This window comes from Melopsittacus undulatus, chromosome 4 (genome assembly GCF_012275295.1).
Source record: "Melopsittacus undulatus isolate bMelUnd1 chromosome 4, bMelUnd1.mat.Z, whole genome shotgun sequence".
Classification (NCBI taxonomy): Eukaryota; Metazoa; Chordata; class Aves; order Psittaciformes; family Psittaculidae; genus Melopsittacus; species Melopsittacus undulatus.
Genome location: NC_047530.1, coordinates 94,742,512 through 94,757,477, shown reverse-complemented (window position 1 = coordinate 94,757,477; position 14,966 = coordinate 94,742,512). Strand labels below are relative to the sequence as shown.

At 40.9% G+C, this 14,966-nt stretch overlaps 1 protein-coding gene across 2 annotated transcripts; it reads left to right on the top strand.

Annotated features, from left to right (window-relative positions):
• The first annotated feature begins 4,264 nt into the window (after positions 1-4,264).
• SLC35G1 (solute carrier family 35 member G1) lies at positions 4,265-14,739 on the top strand. Of its 2 annotated transcripts, none has more exons than XM_031044663.2 (3): positions 4,265-4,528; positions 8,539-8,716; positions 9,219-14,739. In XM_031044663.2, exons 1-3 carry the CDS (start codon positions 4,321-4,323, stop codon positions 9,976-9,978), a joined length of 1,146 nt encoding a protein of 381 aa, XP_030900523.2. In that variant the 5' UTR covers positions 4,265-4,320; the 3' UTR covers positions 9,979-14,739. The 2 variants fall into 2 exon arrangements, with proteins under 2 accessions (XP_030900523.2, XP_030900524.2); XM_031044664.2 differs by having other exon boundaries at positions 9,224-9,309.
• The last annotated feature ends 227 nt before the right edge of the window (positions 14,740-14,966 follow it).

Here is a 14,966-nt window from a genome sequence, read left to right as displayed (position 1 = left end):
ATTTACTGCTAGACACTTGAATCCCAAATTAAGATCTTAAAAAAATTAGCATTTTTACAGAATAAAAGTCACCAATACAGATTGCTGGTTTGATTTAAATCTTCTATTTTTTTTTATAGCTTAAGCAATACATACCTGCTGGCACAGCTGTGTTAAGATCAGACTGGGCTAAATGTCATCAGAGTGTTCCACATGCAGAACCCAGGAATTCAGCCTGCTGGCTTCTACCACCAGCTCTCTGCGGAGTCCTTAGTGCCGCCCTTAGGTGAGGTGAGGAAGGGCTCGTTCAGTTCCAGGGATCCCTGAGTTTATACTATTTGGTTCTCACTAAACCTCCAAGAGGCAGCAGTGTTTCAAAAAGCTTATTAGGATACTTCAGCAGTGGATTAAAGGAATTATGTGATAGTGGGCAAAGGTTTTATAATCTCATAGAAAACTCCCACGGTTCTCCACAAAACTCACATAATTTCTTTGTCATTTGTGCCAGTTAAGAGTTTCTGAAAAGTCACACTGACGAGTCACAGACAGCACTTGCAGGCAGGGAGATAGAAACCAAACACCAAAGGATCCCTCACCAGGCACACAGATCCAGACCAATGACTCATTACAGTACTTCACTAAGTACCTGTTAGGTCTATATGTCAACCTGCAGTAAAGCACTTTCTTGTTCCTGGCATTTATAATGACAAAACTGCCTAAATTCTGGATGAGGATGAGAATATTCCTCCTTTGAAAAGAGTAACCCAGGAAAACTCTGTATAGAGTAGTAAGTACACAGGAGAAGGTGGCTCCCTCTCTGCTCTTACGATATTATGGAAACCAGACAAATGTCATTCTAGAATCATAGAATGGTTTGGGTTAGGAGCGACCTGAAAGCTCATCTAGTTCCAACATCCCTGCCATGGATAAGGACATTTTCTATAGACCAGGTTGCTCAAAGCCCCATCCAACCTGGCCTTGAACACTTCTGGGGATGGGGCATCCACAACTTCTCTGGGCAACCTGTACCAGTGCCTCATCATCCTCATAGTGAAGAACTTTTTCCAAATATCTAATCTAAATCTCCCTTCTTTCCGTTTAAAGTCATTCCCCTTGTTCTATCACCTTATGCCCTTGTAAATCTGTTTCCAGCTTTATTGTATGTCCTCTTTAGGCACTGGAAGCTGCTTAAAGTTATCTCCAAAGCCTTCACTTTTTCAGGCTGAACATGCTCAACTCTTTCAGTCTCCATAGGAAAGGTATTGTCAGCAAACTTGCTGAGGATACACCTGATCCCATTGTCCATGTTGCTGACAGAAATGTCAGGGACAGTGCTGGTCCCAGTACTGACCCCTGAGGAACACGGCTCATCACTGATCTCCACTTGAACATCAAGCCATTGACCACTACACTTTGAGTGCAAACATTCAGCTAACTCCTTTCAATGGTCAGATTGCCCAAGTTGACTAAACCTTTTTCTCATGGACTTTGCAATCAGGGAATATACTATAGGAGGTCCTTACGGCTCTGCTGTTGGCAGTGTGCTGGAGAAAGGAACAGCTAGTTCTGAGCACTGTACTGTACAGACGAGGCTTAATCTGTACTTGAAAGGACTGCATAAAACATTGACCTGTCACATTTATGCAGCTACTTAATTTTCCAGTCTAGGGCAGTGTGACTGCAAATTACTTTTGCCTACTGGTTGGTTTGGGCAGCTGCAATTGCTCTGCCTCCTTACTCAGAGCAGTGTTGTACTTTGCAAGCAGAACTTGGAAGCTTTCAAGTTGAGGCAAGCCTGGCAGTTTGACCAGGAGCAAACAGAACACTTTATGAATCTTGGCATAAACAAACACTGCCCTTAGATGTTCCCTTTCAAAGCCAGACATGGTGGGGGAGGATGGAGGAAGCTGTTTCACAGTCTCTTTGAAACTCTTTACACCACAGTATTTGGCACTGTGTCACTTAAAAAGTTTACTTTGGGTTTCATAGTGACAATATTATAAAGCACATAATCTGCACATTTTAACAAAGTATACAAACAAATAGACAGAAATCATAAGAACTCACTAAACTTTGTTCCGTGTCTGTACTATTGATTAAATGTTTTGGCTCTGGTTTTCTTCACCAAAGGTTCAAATAAGCCAGCTGCTCTGCTGCTACTGGCTACAGAGGTTACTCATGCAGTGACCATGAGAAAAGGCCTTTTTGTGGGTGCATGTGCTTTGCAAGCCTGCTTCTCGGTTGCTGGCCAAGGGACATATTGGGTCCTTCCCCTAGAGACCCATGGGATTGCCACCCCAGGATGGCTGGTGAGAGGCAGGATCTCCACCAGTCTTTCACCAAAACTCCTGTGAGGAAGGGCAGCTCTGATTTTGTGTTACTCATGGAAAAGTGACCTGTAAAAGCTCACCCAGTGTACAGAAAAGTGTAAGTTTCTTGGGAAAGCATCAGGCTGCCAGGTTCACTTGCACCTCCCTCTCCAAATTAAACCAAAGTCTGAGGGATAAGGAAGTGCATCTGGCAGAAGTAATTAAGGGTGTCTCTCTGGGAAATGCTGCTAGCCTGATTCTCCCATTTGTGGGACATGAAGCTGCCATGTCATCTTCATAAGGAAAGACTTAATAGAGCTTTGAACATGGCCTTTGTAGAGGACTATTCTGACAGAAGCTTTAATAAAAGTTTATGTCTAGTGCAGCAGATACTTATTTTGTTGGTTTCTAGTAAGAGGAGTTCTGATAATGTAAATCTGTAGAAAGAATTAATCCCGATTTCAACACAAACTTCTTAATTGACTTGTTTTCTCCTTTTTAATAATTGATATAACACATCTAATTCTTAGTTAAGAATAATTTGTGAAATAATTCTGCTCACATTAATCAAATGCTAGCTCTGAGATAATGTAATATTTATGGCCTCTGGTGGATTAGCATGGATTATAAAATGTGCTAAATCAGAGACAAAGCTTGAAATTGCTCTTATGAGGTAGTTTGAGGAAAAGTTTGAAATAGTTTGTGTGAAATGGCTCGTATTTACCATTTAGTACTCATTGTTCTAAAGCTACAGATTACATTTCCCCTTAAGAATAAAGAAATAAACACCAATTAATTTATGCAGCTGAAATATTAGTGTGAGCATAAATCTATTCTTTGAATAGAAATTCCTCCCTGTTTTAATTATTGATAACAGCTCAACTTGCTAAAAAAGAATTTTAGCTTTTGAAATTTATTCTGCTGCTTTTTCTCTGCAGTCTTTGATGGCTAAAGAAAGAGGCCAGCCTGTATACTTGAACCAGCTCCCCTCTCTGATTCCCCTGCCCAAAGACAGAGGCAGCATCTGGTTTTTTTAGTGAATACCTACCAGGAGAAGGTGGTTACATGATTTTTGTACCCTACCAACAACCCTGTGAGGGTTTTCCTACTCACGTAGAATGACAAAATCACCCACCAGGTTCGCATCTCCATTCTGACCTCTGTGAGGGCAGTGGGTGCAGGCAGCAGCTCTTCCAGTGACGCTACGGCTGATGCTCAGGTAATCGTGTAATTGCCATGCAATGACACGTTAACGGCCCGCTGAAAGCTACTTAAATCGGTGCGGAGATTGCACTGAGAGGATTTCACGCTGTGACACACGCCATGTGGAAAAGCGCTAATAAACCGCGGCTGTCCCCGTGCAGATCCTGCCTGCGCTCGGGCTGACGAGCCGGTATTTGAGGTGTCAGTCCCGAGTACCCAACAGTTACACGCTTTATTTCGGGCGCTCAGATGACGCAACAACGCCCCTGAAGTAACTCTGCGTCACCGTTTACCACAGTTTCACTTCCCCGCAGGCTCACCGCCTCGGAGTGCGGGGCACAACCCGCGGCCTGCGCCACCCAGCGCCCCCGGCCCGCGGCTTTGGCCCTCTCCCCGCGCCGCTCTCTGGCAGGGTGAGAGCTCCCCCTCCCGAATCATCGCGGCCTCGCTCCTCCCCGCCCAGGCCCCTTGCCCGGGCACAGCTCTCGTACTTCTCTCAGTGGGCCACCGTGGGCTGAGGGGACGTCAGGGCAGAGCATTGCCTCCTGTCCCGAGAGGGGCGTTTGGCTTCCTCCGGCCTCCCAGGCACGTCTCTGCCGTGGAAGGATGACTGGCAGCCCGGCTATCTCCAGGCGGGGCCCTGCTTTGGGGGGTGGTTAAACTGCGACCTGGCATAGCCCTCCCCGCCCCGAAGCGCCGTACACCCGCTGGGCGGGCGCAGGGAGGGAGGGAGTCGGGCGGCGCTGGGCGGTGGCACCGCGTGCGCAGGAGGCCAGGTGCCTGCCGGCTTGTGCTGTGCCGGTAGCACCGCGGGTAGCCCAACGTCCTCATGGTGCTGTGTCAGAGCGGCGAGGCCGCCGCTGTTCCGGCAGCGGGCGGAAAGGAGCCGGACGTGCCGCTGAGCCTGGAGGAGGATACGGGTACGGGGCAGCCTTGCCCCTGCCCTGCGCCCGGCGTGGAGGCAGCGGGCGCCGAAGAGCGCCGCGCCTGTGGCTGCTGCTCAGGCTTGTCCTGGCCGCGCTGCTGCAAGGCACCTGGTGAGGAGGGGGAGTCTGGCAGGCAGGGCGGGGGGGAGGGCAGCGCCCTCCTGGCATCGCTGCTCGCTCCCGGGGTGACATTGCCAGAGGAGCGGAGGAAGAGGAAGCGGCACCGAGGGCACGGGGGCTCACCGCGCGCGGCGGCGGGGCGCAGAGCGACCTGGGGCGGCCGCAGAGGGCGTCCGGCACCTGAGCCCGCTGCTCCGCCGCCAGCCCTCGGGCGGGGACAGGCAGGCGGCAGCCGAGGCTTCTTGTCTGTGGCAGCCCACACCTGGTGGCCGAAGTGGGACATCGGGCCGCTGCGAGCGTGTGCGGCCTCTCTCCCTCCGTCCTAGCGGCAGGCACGACCTCCTCCGTGGTGCTAGCCCCTATGCTTGCCCTCTGGGATCGGCTAGGGCCAGGACCTGGTTCCCCTCCGAGAGCGGGACGTGCGCTCGGGGCCACTCCGGCCGTGCCTAGCTAACTCCCAGTCCTCAGGGGAGAGCTGCTGCTCGTCGCTTTGGTAGCGATTATCCCTCGGGAAAATAGGGTTGCCAAAGTTTCGAAGTAAGATTTGAGTAAATCAAGGTGCTTTCTGGCAGCGTGGACTTTCAGAAGGGGCATGAGTGCTGCTCAACAAGTCCATGTACTTGAGACTGTGAATTCTTTGGTAATTCTTACCTTGCTTTAGTGTGAAGTTCCTCTTTATTTTGTCTTAATCTGTGCTTCACTTGTTGGTTATTTTGAATTGCTAAAACTACAAACTTACTGCAAAATACACATTTTTGTTAAACGTAGCTTCCTATTAAAACCCGATTTCCATCTTAAAATAGCATTACAAGTAGTAGTTCAAGTAGTTTGGCATGTGTAATTTTTAAACAACTTCACTAAAAATATGTTTCTCGTTAAATATGGACTATAATTGACTTTCCAGTAGAAAATGGATTAAATAGCAGTCTTAGGTGGTGAGCTGTGGAGAGGCCAGAAGAGATAACATGCTTCACCAGTGAAATCCACATTAGTTCTGGGACAAAGCTTGAGAGAAAAAAAAAAAAAAACACGTTTGTAATCCTGAGAAACTTGTATTTGTTCATCAAACTTACTTTTTTTTTTTTTTTTAGTCTGTCTAGCAAAATTGTTAACTGAGTCAATGGCTGAACTCTATGAATCACTCCTAGGTCTTGTCTGCATGACCATGATGAGCTCTTGTGCAGGCTGTTGTGCTCACGGCAGTTTCCCGAAGTCTGTGGGAGAGCCGTTCACCTGCTTCTTACAGTGTGAAGAATGGGTCACCCTCTGCTGGCTTTACAGAAGGTCTGGGAGAATCATATTCTCACTGACCACCTTCCCCACAGCCAGTACTCTTCTGCTTCTGCTACTATACTCAAGATGCATGTATGTGAGAAGTGCGATTTTTCTTCTCTGCATTTTGCAAGTATAAAAGCTGTTTTCAAGGAAGCATGGCATTAAAATACGAGCAACAAGAATTTACACAGAAAATCGTGCACAGTGGGAGGCATTTGACTGCTACTTAAAACAGGAATGAAAGATTCTTGGAAAGCCATACGTTTGGAGATGGTCAACGAATAAAAGTGAAAAACCTCAAACCTGCAGCCACTCAGAAAAGAGGGCTTGGGTGCTACTTCAAACTTTGACATTTTCAGGCTGCTAACACTTTTTAAGAAAAGCATGAGTGCTTGAGTATTTTGCTAGCATGGGGCTTTTGCTTGGAGGCTTAATATTTTGTGGGGTGGGAATGTTATCTTAACCTAATATCATTACAATGTATCTTGAAATGAGTACTCTTCAGAACTGCAGTTCTTGTTTTTGGTAGAAGAACTTGGACCACTGTATTTTTAAAAGGAAATAAAAGACTTTCTCATTGCACCGAGTACATGCTTTGGCAATATAAGATGTTGATGGTTTAAATTTCAGAATTACAAGATACTGTTTCTAATAGATTTGGTTTATTGGCTAGCTTACAAAAATTAGTTCCTTCTGGTTTTTCTTTGTTCCTTCAAATCCCACGCTTAATTCTGGGTGTAAGATCTTTTCAGCTTACTTTAATTTGACTGATTTTCCATTTCAACACTCCCATTATTTAGATTGGCTTCATCCTGTAGTACTCAGAGAAGTTATCATGCCTGAAATAAAAGTTAATAGTTCTGTTTGTGCTGTGTTCATCCATAAGTCAGCCTGGGTTTGGATTTCCCATTTCAGTTATAGGCCAGTCTGATTCCTCTTGCTTTAATATTAGAGACATTGTTGATTTTGTAGTTCTGTTGTGTGACTGTGTGGATTAGAATATTGTGTAGTTCATGAACATTTTTTAAATGCACTCCACTTCATAGCTGGCAGATGTCCTGGTCCAGTGTTGGTTGGTGATAGCTTTTATAGTCCCTTTTACTGTAAGAGACTGTTGCTTAATGGAAGTATTTCTAGTAGAAACTGTCATTCATTTTCAGCTGCAGTGTGGCTGGATTCCTTGAAAAGCAGGCCTTCTGCGTGCTTCAAATTTTGGTTGTAGTTGTTAAGCCTGGGTCTCTAGAACTGTTGAAGCCAGAACCAATGCTATGCAGAGTGTATTGGTCCAGTCTTAGCTATTGTGTAGTAAATGCAGTTTCTCATCCTTGAGTGCTGATCTCAAGGAGGATTAAAATAGTTTGTGACAAGTTTTGTTAGTTTAACCCCCCCCCCACCCCAAACAAAACAAAAAGCCCCTCAAACCCATATTTAGTTGCTAAGCAACTCAAAGCAGTGTCCTGCTGATTTGGTTTTTAGAGGATCCATAAGGCCCACAGGCTTCCACAGTAATGTGAGATGAGGTACCCTTTTGTCAAAACACTGCCTCAGGGACATGGAGTTCTTGCTCTTAGCTTTAGAGGGTATTGTAGAAGAAAAGGTAACTCCCAATGTTTTGTGCAGACAGAAGGAAAAGAGTGAGGTAACATCCCACTCAGATTTTTGAATGGGTTCTCTTTCTCACTGTTAATCTTTAGGTTCAGTGGGAAGACCGTTCCTATGCAGCAAAGCAATAGCAAAATAGGCTGGTTTCTTTGGGGATGCTGCTGAGGTCAGCAGCAGTTCATCCTCTCCATTAGCCGCCCTTTTTCTTTTGTTTTTAAAATTATTGTTTGAATAGTTGAGGGTGGAGAAGATGTGTGGAACAAGGAAGAGTATGTCACTGAAGAGAGCCCGAGGCAGTGGGGAAGCTTGAATAGAGGCTATTAGAGTTGGGAAACTACTTCAGGAAGTCTGCTAAATAAGTAAACTAAGGTGATAACTAAGGTCTTCATGGAAGCTTATCAGTACTTTAAGCAGGCCTATGATGTTTTAAAATTAAAGTAACTTATTTTTTTCTGCTTAAAGATGTATACTTAATGGTGATGTAATAATGATACTTATTTGAAGAAAATACTTGGATTTTTACAGCAAAATTAAAATGTTTTGTAAAGCTTTTGTAGGCCTAGGTCAAAGTTAGGGCAATTTAGCTGCAAAATAAACATGAAATATAACAGAAGTGAGGTTCTGTACACAAGTTTTATGTGTGTATTTGTGAGAAAGGAAATTAAATTGTTGCTTATGAAACCTGAGTAACTTAATCAATAATCGGATGGTTCCCAAGGTAATAAGTTTCAGTGTTTCAGAATCTGACCATGGACCATTTTGTAGTCTGTTGTATTTGTTGGTTCTTGTGGTGGTCAGTCTACTAGTTCTACAGTGAATCACCCAAACTAGGCTGATGTATCCAAGTTGTAAAGTCCGCTAACTCATGGAAATACAAGGAATTTTGTATCCAAAGTGTTAAGAGTTCATCTCTTATCTTCTATTTTAAGAAAAAAGTGGAGACCTGTGGTGGCCAGTGAAATATATTTTCAAGGCAGGTCTCATAAATACATCTAGTATTTGCATTTTTTATTCTTGCTTCCCCAAGAATAGCTACAAATGTATAAAGCACTGCAGTATGTACAGCTGATTAACTTGAGAAATCTTCCAATGGATCATTATTAACTTGAGCTTATCTGTTGCAGGAACAAAGGAAGCTTCGTGTCCAGGACTTGGTCTGTTTTATACCGTACTGTCTGCCTTCCTTTTCTCAGTGGCCTCTTTATTTCTTAAAAAAATAGAAGATGTGCATTCAGTGGAAGTGAGTGCGTTTCGATGTATTTTCCAAATGGCATTTGTTCTTCCTGGTTTAATATACTACAAGTAAGTAGTTAAAGTTATTTCTTAAAAATAGATGTAGAATTATCACTTGCTTAAATCAGATTGCAAGATTATTTTAATTCAGACTACAGTTGCATAACTGCTTTGTTTTGGATTAGTTAATAGTTTCTGAATACAATTCAGAAACTGAAATTCTTTGACTCCCGGAATTGTAGAGGTTTCTGCAGGGATTATATCAAATGTGTTGATCTTCCATGAGATGGTGTTCTTAAAAAATAGAAGTTGTAGGTACGCTTGGGTTATTTTGCAAGCAGAAAAATTAATAGCTAGAAGAACAGGTTCTGAACTCTGAATGTGATTGGGGGTGGTGATGGGAATAAATTGGTATGTGGTCAGAGAGTTAAAAATATTTTGATATTTGAGATACGACCTTCATCTAGAAAGGTGTGTAAAGTCTAGGAGGGTGTGTACATTTAAATGTGATTGAATGTTGGTCATGAAATAAGCAAGCCAGCAATATTAATGTGATGTTTCTGTTTTTCAGAACAGGGTTTTTGGGACCAAAAGGTAAAAGAATTTTTCTTTTCTTCCGAGGATTCCTTGGCTCTAGTGCAATGATTCTTCTCTACTATGCTTACCAAGTCATGCCACTAGCTGATGCCACTGTTATAACTTTTAGCAGTCCTGTTTTTACATCGTTGCTGGCATGGATCTTTCTCAAAGAGAAGTACAGTATTTGGGATCTCCTGTTTACCCTCTTTGCCATCACTGGAGTGATTCTTATTGCCAGACCACCATTTCTGTTTGGGTCAGACGTTACAGGGATTGAAGGAAGTTATACAGAGCATCTTAAAGGAACTATAGCAGCAATTACAAGTACAGTATCTGCAGCTTCGACTTTTGTTATACTGAGGAAGGTGGGAAAATCTGTACATTATTTTTTGTCAATTTGGTATTATGCAGTCATTGGTTTAATTGGATGTGTTATAGCATTGTTTGTTATGAATGAATGGCGTTTACCACACTGTGGTAAAGATAGGGTTCTTCTAATATTAATAGGCTTATTAGGGTTAGGGGGTCAGATATTTCTCACAAAAGCATTACAGATAGAGAAAGCTGGACCTGTAGCCATAATGAAAACAATGGATGTGGTGTTTGCTTTTATTTTGCAAATTCTTTTTCTCAATCAACTGCCACCTTGGTGGACTGTAGGTGGTGCTCTTTGTGTAGTAGCAAGTAGTTCTGGAACTGCTATTCGTAAGTGGCGACAAACCTTGAAGAAAGCTAAAGAAAATGAAATCTGACAGTGCGGACACTAATTCATTACAGAAACAAGCAATCTTAATATATATATATATACACAATATTTGTTTTTATTTATTTTAAATATCTCTTTTACCAAATTGTAGTACCAAATTATGGGCAATAAGTTGATTTTTTTTTTAACAAAATTGAATATGTTTGAACAACTGATTAAGTATATACTTTTCTTTCTCATATTTAGGCATGCAAATACAAGAATTAGAAAAAAATTTGAAGGTTGCTTGCCTCCTGTCAAAAGTGGGCAATAAGTTTTTGGCTTTTATTTCCCTAAAATTCCCGATTCTCCACTTCTTAGACCCTTTCTCTGTTCTTCTGAGCAGTGGAAATCAGTCTCCCAGGCTTATTTAATACTATTCTGTGCTTGATTAGCAGAGGGATTGCAGTACAAAAGTTAGAAGTGAAAAAAGATTTATAATTCCATAAACATCCAACTTTTCTAGAACAGATAAAGCTTGCACATTTATAAGTTTTCTATTTTTTTTTTTCCACAAAACAGATGCCAAATGGGGATTTAGTTTTAATTTGGATTCTGGAAGAATAAAAGCTATTTCATCTTTCCAAATCATATAAAGAGAAAATGAACTTGTGGAAATTATCTTCAGCTTTACTTTCTTTTAAAAAAGAATTTTAAATATTTGCACTTGCTTTACAGACATAATGAAATAACTTAATCCCTCTTTTTTTTAACATGGCTTTCCCAATAAGCATGTCTTTAGTTGCTGCAGTCTCAGTGATGAGAGGAACAGTTAATTGTGTACCACTCGTAAATTCACTTTCTTGTGGTATGGAATGTTGTGCTGTAGCTGCACTTTCTTTATTCTATGCAAAATATTATATTTTTAGATATTTAATACAGGTTATTTTAAATGCTGCTTATGACCCTTTTGTTTAGATTCCTCTGTACAAAAGTTCTTTATGAGACCAAGTTTAAGTTTTCGCCTTCGTAAAGTTAGGAGGATTTACAACAAAGCTTTTGCCTTTCCCTAAGAATTTACAAAAACGCAAAGTAATTGCAATTTCACAGAAAATGCAGGTTGGCCAAGGTAATAGCAGAGATTCTACAGAACAGGTCTGGGGAGAGCTTGATGGGAGAGTGGAGCTACGCATAAACATCTCGTGACATGGAGGCATCCACACCATATCAAGCAGCACTAGTGGGCAGCTTCAGGCCCATTTTTCCAGCTGGTCTTTTTAAATCTGCATTTAGTTGCTTCTCTTACACATCATCTCACTTTTATGGGCTTTATCTTGATAGCTACAAATACTAAGGAAAAAAAGGCTTGTGTTATTTATGTTAGCATCCTTTATGTTTGAGGAGGAATGTATGTTTAGTATTGGGATTTTCCCAAATGGAGTCTTATGTACTTTGAGGTCCTGAGTAGTACGCAGAGAAAATTTTAACTTGAATCTTTGTTCGGTCCTTTGTATCGTGAGGTGGTTTTCAGTTATTTACTTATTCTAGTGTTTTTCTAAAGGAGAATGCTGGTGGATGTTTTCTTATTTTGATTTAATGATGTCACATTTCTTTTGCCAGTAAGCATTACATCCTAGCAGGGCAGATCCTGGAACTTAAGTCCTGAAGGACTGGAATGTGCATAGTACTTTGGGATGTGCCTGGAAGTGAGGAGCTGTCTTTGTGCAAGATTCTGTATGTAAATGTCTGTATGTAACCAGCACCCTGAATCCATTTATGTTTATGGACACAAGCAGATTTCACTTGAGTGATAGAATCAAATCATGCTTATAGCATGCATTCCTTGCTCATGAAGGCTGAAGTTCAGCTACTGCTGACAAGGTCAGGAGTAGTATGAAACTGCTTTCACATCTCTTTAAGGCCTGATGTAATAATAAAATTCCAGTTTGGAATTATTACTTAATACTTGATATTGTAAACTGGAATTGTTTCTTCTGCTGCTCAGCCATCACTGTCATTGAACAACTGCTTTCAGGGAGGGAAGGAAAATAGACTGCATTTTTTACTGCTTCACTTCATGTTTAATAGCATGTGTTTGAATTGACACTTAACAAAGGTGTGGCTCCAAAGCAGTTCTAACTGATGTAAACTTGGTTTGTCAGCTAGTCCTGCTCCCTCCCATTGGCTCAGTGCTCATGCTTATGTGGTTATGTGGTGAGCTAGCCCTGGGAGCTGATCCAGTTTTGTAACTTTCAGTAAGGTGGTTGGAAATGGCAAAATCAGAGTAGCCTGAACTTGATAACAGTGTGAAAACATTAGGAAGGGGAATTCGATAGTAGTTTAAATTACAGTTTATGAATACTGCTTTGTCAGTACAGAATAAAAATAATGTGGAAGCTTACATTGAAAAAAAAGTTTAGGTCATATGATTTCAATGAAACTTGTTTACAGTTAGTGGAGAAGAGCAGGCAACTGAAAAAAGGACTGTTTTCTTGCCCTTAATGTAAGTAAGTGTAGAAAATACGTCAACCTGAAACCACCAACCTGATACAGTGATTGGTAATTTTTCTCTCCCGTTCTTGCACAAACTTTAATTATATTTCCATATCTGTAGTGCCAACCCCCCCCAGATTATTATTTTTTAATTTATCCAAACCTATAGGGTTTCTTTATGGCTCCACTTACTTGTTTCCTGTTGCTGTTCCTAAGCCTTCCTAAATATTTAAGTAATTTGAGAGACAGTCTACACAAGATCCTGTGTTGGAGAGCACTATTTTTTTTTAATTATTTTGATTTTAATCAGTGTTTTATAGAATTACTCAACTTGTATGAGAATGAAGGACTTGACTAGGGCTTCTCTAGTCATAATGTGTGACAAGCTAGCTTCTGTAACTAGCTTTTCTAGGTTATGTTGGGAATGGTAGACATTTAAGCTTATATTTTCTCAACCACCTCAATTTTTATTTTTTTTCTTACCCTCAAATGTAGACTGAAAACCAAAATTTTAGTTGGAAGCCATGAAGGAGACTGAAATAATACAAAATTATGGATACCCTGAAATGTTGTGGGTTTTTAAGAAAATCAGAAATGAAACCGGTTGAGCCTGGAGTCTTTCAGATTCTGGTGTGTCTTTTTTCTTGATGATTTCTACTTCTGAAATTTTTTTTTAGCTTTAAGTTTCAATACAGCAAGTTTCTCAGGGTCAGATGTTACTTTTCTTAGCTTTGCGTCAGAAACATTATTAATGTTTGTCACCTGTAGTATCCTGTTGTGATCTTTACAGTATTTTTAAGTTCTGTAAATGTACTTTTCTAATAGGAAGTCCTTTCTTAGTAATATGATAGAATGTTGTTGCATTGCAACTGCTATGCTATAAAGTTGGTTCTCTTGAGTTTCAGTGTATTAATTCAATGTACTGATTTCAGTGGATCCTGAATAGAAAGAATAATGATTAATTATTGGTTGTTTTACACATAAACACAGGGTAAAAAGATGTGATGTATCAGTAACAGCAAGCGTATTTCTTATATTCTTTACTATGCAAAACACTGTTCATCTGGTGTCCTCAGTGGGACTTTGAAGCCTTAAAGCCTTACATACCCAAATCCTCTATAGAAAGCTAATGACTGAAAAAGCTATGAACTGTCACTGTGCAGCAGCCAATTTCTTCAGGTTAAGCTGGTTGTCAAAGTATGCTCCAAAAGCTCTAAATACATCTACACTAAGAATTTGACAAGCTCATTGTGTAGACAAGAGCAGTCTACCTAATTAAAATGGATTTCCTGTGTTTGTCTGACACCAGGCGTGAAGTAACCTCAGCATAACAGCACTGGTGAAGTAACTAGTTCAATGTATCATTTTTCTTCTGAAGCCTGAAACTAGGGTCTCTCCAAACTCCAAAAACTGTTCTACGATGTTAGTTCCTATAATTGACAATGACAAGATGGATAATACTACCCTTGATCATTGTTTAGTATGAACACTTCCTCCCTTTTTTTTCTCTTCCTTGAGCTTTTGTTGAAGAGCTGTCTGTGAGAAATAAGTTTATTTCTGGAGAGGCAGCCTCTTAGAAAAATCACTTTCTTGCTAACTAGCAGTAGTTAACCAGGAAGAGTCTGTTTTCCAGTTCTCTAACCATGTAGGCTCATCTGTGACATCAGTCCCACAAGGGTAGTAGAACCACAGCCTCTGTCCCTGCATGAATTCAGGATTGGCAATGTTGACAACAGATGTGCAACACTGACATCAGCAGGACACTGCAGTTATCGGCAGAATGTTTTTGTGGTCATAACTGCCTGTCCATCCAAAGAAACTTTGTGGCTTTATGTTCCTGCAGACGCAGGTAACTTCAGGTGGTACATACATAGCCTTCTATGATGATAACACTTCTGTATATCAGAATGAGTAGTTTCCTATATTGTGTGAGTTATTGTTTGACAAAAAGGGTGCAAAAATACCCTGAAGTAATGAAATGATTTTTACTGTGTCCTATATATTGTTAAATATGTTGGACAGTATGTTTTGTAGAAGTTACTGGCTTTGTTATGTAGTAGTATATTTTTATAGACAATTCTTATATAATGAAATGTTAAGAATATTTTCGTAAGAGATTTGTATTCATCATTGCTAATAAAATGAACTTGAAGAATTAATCTCTGGTTTTGCATCGGTTATTAGAACACATTTTGAATGAAGTGATTGTAAAAGGTTTATGAAAGATCTGTTAATCAAACAATCCCTGTTAAATATGAACATACATGTCAAATTCTGCTATTGTTAGCATGCTTCATCACTTCTTATACCTTGCAACAAGCTAGAGGAGAAAAGAAGCTCCATTAGCTTCCATGCAGCTATTTCTTAACTGGAAACACTGTGGCATTGTCAGGTCAGTAAAGATAAATTTTCCAGTGTCCAAATGGCAATTGTTTTTGTGTGTTTTTTGTATGGTTGGTTGCTTTTTATTTTTATACATCATGATTTTCATTTAAGTCATATCTCTTCTATCACAAAGTGATACTTAATTCATCCTGGTGTTCTTCCCATTATCTGGTATTT

Coding starts and splice junctions, on each gene's coding strand:
- SLC35G1 (XM_031044663.2), top strand. CDS start 4,321: ATGGTGCTGTGTCAGAGCGGCGAGGCCGCCGCTGTTCCGGCAGCGGGC. Junction 4,529..8,538: donor GCGCTGCTGCAAGGCACCTG/GTGAGGAGGGGG, acceptor TATCTGTTGCAG/GAACAAAGGAAGCTTCGTGT. Junction 8,717..9,218: donor CCTGGTTTAATATACTACAA/GTAAGTAGTTAA, acceptor TCTGTTTTTCAG/AACAGGGTTTTTGGGACCAA.